Source organism: Pogona vitticeps, chromosome 4 (assembly GCF_051106095.1).
Source record: "Pogona vitticeps strain Pit_001003342236 chromosome 4, PviZW2.1, whole genome shotgun sequence".
In the NCBI taxonomy this organism is placed as follows: domain Eukaryota; kingdom Metazoa; phylum Chordata; class Lepidosauria; order Squamata; family Agamidae; genus Pogona; species Pogona vitticeps.
The window spans coordinates 56,004,713-56,011,617 of NC_135786.1; the positions used below are offsets into that span (position 1 = coordinate 56,004,713).

A 6,905-nucleotide genomic window follows, 5' to 3' on the forward strand; every position below is an offset into this window, starting at 1 on the left:
GCCACTGCCGGCGTGGACAGGCTTCTCCCCCCGCTCTCCGCCAGTCCTTTGAATGGTGCATCTCCCTCCCTCCTCACTTTCTCCTTTTCCCGCCACAGGCCCCAAGCCCGGCTTCCTTAACCCCTTCAAAACTCTCCCATCCCACTTCCATTCTCGCCCCCTTTCTGCTTCCCCCACCCGCCCCGCTGGTCCCCCCTTTTTTGGCGCCTTTTCCTTCCCGCCACGTCGAGTCTCCTCAGCAGCCCATTCTGACGAAGAGGCTCGGCGCGGGCTAGCAGGCGCGGCCGCCATTGGCCAAAGCCGCGCCAGTGGGTGGAGCTAAGCCGATGCCGGGGTCCTGCCCGCCGGCTGTCCCCGGCTCCGCCCCAGTTCTGCTCCCTCCCACTTTACTACAGGCGGCTGAAGCCGGGCCGCCGCGCCACACGGGAGGGAGCAGGCTGGCCCGGCACGACCCCGCCCGCAGCTCCCGCCCGTGCAGAGGAGACGCCAGCCTAGCAGCTACCGTCGTTGCCGCCTTAGAGGAGACGCCGCCGCCGCCGGTCCCGGCCTGCTTGGAACACGCGGACGGGGCGGGGATGTTGCTCTCCAAGATCAACTCGCTGGCCCACCTGTGCTCGGCGCCCGGCGGAGATCTGCACCCGGTGAAGCCGCTGCCAGGTTAGCCAGACCGGGAGGTGGAAAGGAGAGATGGCTTGGTGCGGGCAGAGGGGAGTCACGTGCGGTGGGCCGGTGGGTGGCCGCCTTGGGTGCACCCCCTCCCGTGGCCAGGATCGGTCCTGATGGGGGTCGGGGGGGCGGTGGTGGGTTTGGATTGGGGGGAGAGAGAGAGAGAGAGAGAGGCGCGAGCAGGAGACAAATGGGGGAGGGCGCTGAGCTGACCTCCCTCCCCGATTCTGTTCCTCTTAGGAAAGGAGAAGGAGCCCTTGGAGAAGCTCTACCAGGTGGGCCCACTGCTGGGCAGTGGCGGCTTCGGCTCTGTCTATTCGGGCACCAGGCTGGCCGACGGAGCTCCGGTGAGTGGCTGGCTGGCTGGTGGATCGTGCCCTCGGCATCCCTCCGGCTCCCTATTCGTTTTGCTGTTGTTTTCCAGCTTTCTGACGTATCCATTCTTCAATTCAGTGTTTTCATTTTTTTCTGACGCTGGTTCTCATCTGGATTGGTTTTCATTTCTCTCCCCCCCCCCCCTTTATGTGCTGTGTTTGCAGGTGGCCATCAAGCATGTGTCCCGGGACCGGGTTTCGGAATGGGGAGAACTGGTAAGTGTGTGGCAGCACAAATGGCTGGGGGAGCCCCTCTTTGGAGAAACCCACACACACATCTTTGATTACTGTTCTGCTGCGTAGGTCCACTTGCCCTCCTGCTCATGGACTCCTCTTTCTTTTTCCTCCTTCCCCCCCCCTTCCCACATTCCTTGCAGCCTGGTGGGACGAGGGTGCCCATGGAGATTTTACTCTTGAAGAAGGTTGGCTCCGGCTTTCGAGGGGTTATTCGGCTCCTGGATTGGTTTGAGAGGCCAGATAGTTTCATTTTGGTTTTGGAACGGCCGGATCCTGTGCAGGACCTCTTTGATTTCATCACAGAGCGGGGCGCTTTGCCCGAGGATTTGGCCCGCAGTTTTTTCCGTCAGGTTTTGGAGGCGGTTCGACATTGTCACAGCTGTGGCGTTCTGCACAGGGATATCAAGGACGAGAATATCCTGATTGACTTGAGCACTGGAGAGCTCAAACTTATAGACTTTGGTTCCGGAGCACTCCTCAAGGACACCGTGTACACCGACTTTGATGGTGAGTGTTGTCAGTTTCCCTTCGCTGCTGAGAGCCAGGGAATTTCCTTTCTAAAACACTGTGTTCCCTGGCTTTGAATGTTCAGTAACTTCACAGCAATGGAACATGTTCTTCCTTTGAAGGGTAGGAATTGTCCCTGTGAAATACATTTTAGACTGATTACCAATTGCCTGCTTAAAATGGCAAAAACCTCTGTTGCTGAAAGATGTAACTCCCATCCATTGCTAGTCTTTGCTGCTGATTAGAGATTACCTTTTTATAAGTCTGATGGACCCGTAGGGTTAGCTGGCAGTGTGAACATAGAAAGTGAAGTTGTCCAGGAGATCTACAGTAAATCTTTGGAGATTATGACGACTAATTCACCTGCTAGGTAATGCAGATGGGCTTTGGGTTTTTATGGACAATGCTAAGCTGAATGTAAACATGCTTGGAGCCATGCTGTTCAGAAATCAGGAATGCTAATCTTGCAGCCAAAGTGAAAAGCTTAGAATATATAGTTTGCTATCTTTCTAAGTGCAATAAATATAAAAGATTGTTTTGTTTACTACCCTTCCTAATGACAAAGTAAAAAGGCAGTGGGGGAATTGTTAAGGATTGTTGCTTTCGTCATCTCACTAAATTAATCATTGCTACTGAGAAGTTGGTTATCATCATGGCATGGATGTTGTGAAATCTAATCTAGAAGAGATCTGTTTACAGCCAGCTCCCTTTTCCTTTCTTACTAAGAAATTCAAGTAGCTGATTTCTATCTTTAAAAAAAAAGTAACATGAGAAGGCAGTTCAAGGATTTCAGTGTTAAAATTAGAAAATAAGTGATTTGTTTTTGTTCACAAATTGTTCTCAGAAAACAAACCAATAAGCTTCTTGTGTTGCTATGGACTCTTCCTCACAAAGAACCGTTGCCTTCAAAAAAATCGCCTTCAAAAAAATCGCCGCAGGCTTTTGGTTTGTTTTGTATCTTTCCTCTTGAGCTCCCGAGTGACAGGAGCTGCCTTGCATTTTTTTTGTTTTGTTTTGTTTTTAATTTAACGGTTAATGACCAGGGATGGACTTGCTCCTCCCCACGTTGCCCTCCTTCTGGCACTGTTTCGAAAGCGTGTGCTGCCCTCTGGTGGATAGTGAGGTCTTTTTTTACAACCCAAAGTTTGTAAACAACAGTCACGTGATTGGAAAGGAGAGGAGCTGCTCTGACCTCAGTATCCTTGCTTCCTGCCAGCAGGGGAGGGATACTAGATACTACAACAAAGGCAGAGCTACTTCTATGCCAAGAGCATCTGCACAGGTGCAAGCAGGATGCAGTCTGAGCATCTCATAATTACTATTTTTACAATTCCTAAGGCAAAGTCACTGCCATAATGTATTGTAAACGTTTCTTGTTTTTCTGCAGATTGACTATTAACAGGAATTTTAAAAGGGATTGAAAACTTCTTATAATACAGGCAATTTTGGGAATATTTAATTCCCCCTCTCCGTATATGTGGTATTAGGGTTATGCAGGCGCTAAATTTGCAAATCGCCTTTGCAGGAAAAAAAAATGAAAACTGCAATTCAAAACCTCAATGCCTAATAGGCTCACTGCCATTGAAATGAGTTCTTATGTCTTATCAGTGTGACCAAGCATTACAGATAACTAAAGCCAAAGGAGTCTAGAAGCTGAATTCTGTAGAATTTTAATTTTCTTGCTAACCAGACTTGCCTCTTCCTTTTTCAGGGACTCGTGTGTATAGTCCTCCAGAATGGATCCGGTATCACCGATATCATGGCAGATCTGCTGCTGTCTGGTCCCTTGGAGTGTTGCTCTATGATATGGTCTGTGGAGATATCCCTTTCGAGCATGATGAGGAGATCCTAAGGGGGCAGGTCTATTTTCGACAAAGGGTTTCTCCAGGTAAGTGCCTGTTGCCTTTATCTGGTAGGAGGCTAACTTGGGGACCGCTGGGATTCTATGTGCAATGTATCTCTTGAGCCAACAGCATTTTAGGTAATCGGCAATTGATGCAAAGAGGACACTTGGTGCTTGCCTTTTCTCTCTGTTTTTGCAAGAATGGCACTTAGAATAATTCTGGGTATCTTTAATTGTGGACATTTTAAATAGTGCTGCCATATATGAGTTTTTACTTTAGGTTGAAGTATGTAAGCATGGAAACAGACTCTCAGAATATGACCTTAGTTGCATGTTACTAGGTAAAGTTTATGAAGTAGTGTTCACAAAACATTCTGTTCCTTGGCTTTCAGCATTCTCTCCTGTTGCCAAACTTCCTTCCAACACAAGGAATTTTGGTGTTATTTAGCTTTGCGAGAAATAGCCACTAAATGGGAAATAAATTGTTCAAATGTAATTTTGACCACATTAAGTAGCCTTGTTTTATGGAGTAAGTTTGGGAGACATTAGAGCAGAAGATATGTGCTTACTTTTGCTGATTCTCCTGGCCAATGAATTTTTAAATTTGTGCTTTCTTTTGTAGAGTGCCAGCATCTCATCAAATGGTGTTTAGCTCTGAGGCCTTCTGACAGACCATCTTTTGAAGACCTTCTGAACCATTCTTGGATGCAAGATGTTCTTCTGCCTCAGGAAACAGCTGAAATCCATTTGCACAGTCTAATACAAGAGTCTAGCAAATAGCCGTGTGTGTTGTCCAAGCGGGGGGAAAACAGAATTCTGCTCTACTGCGTTCAGCTGAGTGAGGATTTTCACAGGAACAAAATTCATCTCATTTTAGATGCAGGCTGTCTGGAAACTTATCCAACCATCAAGAACCACATCCCTCCTGGTAGAGTGAACTCCCAACTCCTAGAGGCTTACCTTGCAACCCTCCTTGCCACTAGATGAATCAGGCAAGTCCATGAGCATCCATAACCTGCTGAATCCTACAATACGAAATGTTTGGAGCAGAGGACTAGTGCATATGCTTCAACTAGGGGAATCCGGATACGGGAGCAGGGAGGGAAGGTACTAATTTGGACTGGCGCCCTGTCTTCACTGTGTCATCATGTTCTGAGTGCCTTCAGTTGCAAACATAGCTGTGCTGGGGGAAAATACTTGAATGTATTCCTTCATTGCTGCTGTCTCAAGATTCTCCTGAGTTACTCTTTATTCCATCTTGGAATACCTGCTTCAAAAGAGTATGGGGGTGATACACTGGCAAACGGTAGCTGTACATGTTGTCCAGTATGAACTTTTTAGTTTGTTCTTGCTGCCTCTTGAAAGTGAAGGCAACTTCAAATGCACAAACAATGCAACCCAACTAACTGTAAAATTTGTACAAAACAGTACAGGAAAAAAGCTTGGTGTACAGAAGATTGTAGTTTATACTATTTTTACTTCTGTTTTTTTAATTTATTTCTAGGGTTTTAAAATGGAATGTCCTAACTTGTAGGATCCTATTTATTTTATTTATGAATCATGTGGGTTTTTGGCCTACACTTCACTGCTACAGCTGCTGACTTGGTGTCCTGTCACATTGCCCCCTCTTATTTCTGCTCAGATCCCTTCCTCACTGTGTTGTCTTCTGTATGTTCTGCTCAGTTACATGTCTTGCCACTGTATGGAGCAGCTGACCACCCCCCAGCCATCTGTAAATACTTTAAGCTGTGGCTGTTCAGCTTCTCTGAAGGTTTGAGACATATTTCCACAGGTATTGGTGGGGAGGGCATCTGTGTGTATATACAGCATGTGTATATAGTGCTCTTCTTACTGAAAGTGGGGCAAGATACTTTGGACTTCAACACTGTCAAGCTTGTATAAGTAATTTGGTGTGTAGTTTGCTGTTTTTTTTAAATAGCTAATATTGTACAGGGAATTAAAATGCTATTTTTTTTATACATGCTGTTTTAAATAAAAATTGAATCACCTGATTTAATCAGAGTTCTGGCTCTTTAATGACCAGTATAAATCAAAGATAGACATTACCTGCTTTCTTTGTGTTACGTTCTTAAAACGCTTAGCTGTAGTTCATAGTTCAGATCTCTTATAGCACTATTTTATGGCTTTAAAATGTTCAGTCAAGTGACAGAGAAAATTGGAGGTAAGTGGCATTATATTGTGAACAAAGTTCAGATGGAACCAATAAATTGTGTGAGACAAATGCTTCATTTATATGACACGATAGAGTTCCTGACATAAAATTTAGATTCCTGAATTTTCTGCTGGGGGGTGGGGTAGGGGTGATGGAGCCCAGGACATGAGCAGGAAGATAGGGGTGGAAAGAGTCACGTAGCAATTAATAACTTGCAGTGTTCAGATATTGTATGTGGTGGACATTCTCTTAGTCTTTCATATCCAGTTCCTGTCGGAGATTACAAAGATCTTTGCCAATTCAAGTTCTCTGTTTTGGTCAGTATAGACTGTGCACCAATGTTCTAGGCAAAATAAGTGCAGCTGCCTTCTGATAAGATTTTTGCCTCATCCCTCATGGGTTTTCATTTTGTCTTTGACATAAAGCCATTCACAGGATCCAGATCCACATTTACATTCCTAAAGCTTGGTGCCCCTCCCTGATTCATATTTGCTATCACTGCTAGAAGTTTTGTGATCATTACTTGCTGCAACCATATTGAGTCCATTTGTTGGCTGATCTGTCATTTTTTTCTCTCACATCTGCAGATGAAACACATGTATCCCAGCTAGAGTATGGCCAGCACTGCTATAGTTTTGCTGGTTGAAACAGGTAATAATAATATAATTTATTGTCATTGTAAGTATATACACAGTATATCATACAACGAAATCCACATGTGGGTGGAATTGAGCATAAACTTCAGTCATGAGAATAAATTGAGGTTCATATAATGGTTAAGACTATGAGCTTGTAAGTGGGAATTCAGATATGTTAGATATATGCAGTGGGATTTTAAAAATACAGTGGTACCCCAACTTACAACCAATTCAACTTACAAACAGCTCTGGTCGCAAAATTTTACTTCTACTTGCGACCGGAGCTTCCACTTAAGGAAAAAGGCAGGGGGAAAAGGCAGGAAATTCAAATTGCTTCTTTGTAGCTCCCCAAGGGTTAGAATGAGTGCAATCGAGGAGGGACTGCCTGGCTTCTGCTTCTCAGTGAGCGTCTATGTGCTTGCAAGGAGGCTTGGGACTGCCTGTTAGGTAAGGTGCTGTTTTATGCT

The 6,905-nt window shown here is 45.5% G+C and overlaps 1 protein-coding gene across 1 annotated transcript; it reads left to right on the forward strand.

Annotated features, from left to right (window-relative positions):
* The first annotated feature begins 378 nt into the window (after positions 1-378).
* Positions 379-5,639, forward strand: PIM1 (Pim-1 proto-oncogene, serine/threonine kinase). The gene is made up of 6 exons (XM_020795323.3): positions 379-657; positions 907-1,013; positions 1,206-1,256; positions 1,418-1,784; positions 3,496-3,672; positions 4,250-5,639. The coding sequence occupies exons 1-6, from the start codon at positions 576-578 to the stop codon at positions 4,405-4,407; spliced, it is 942 nt and encodes a 313-aa protein (XP_020650982.1). The 5' UTR covers positions 379-575; the 3' UTR covers positions 4,408-5,639.
* The last annotated feature ends 1,266 nt before the right edge of the window (positions 5,640-6,905 follow it).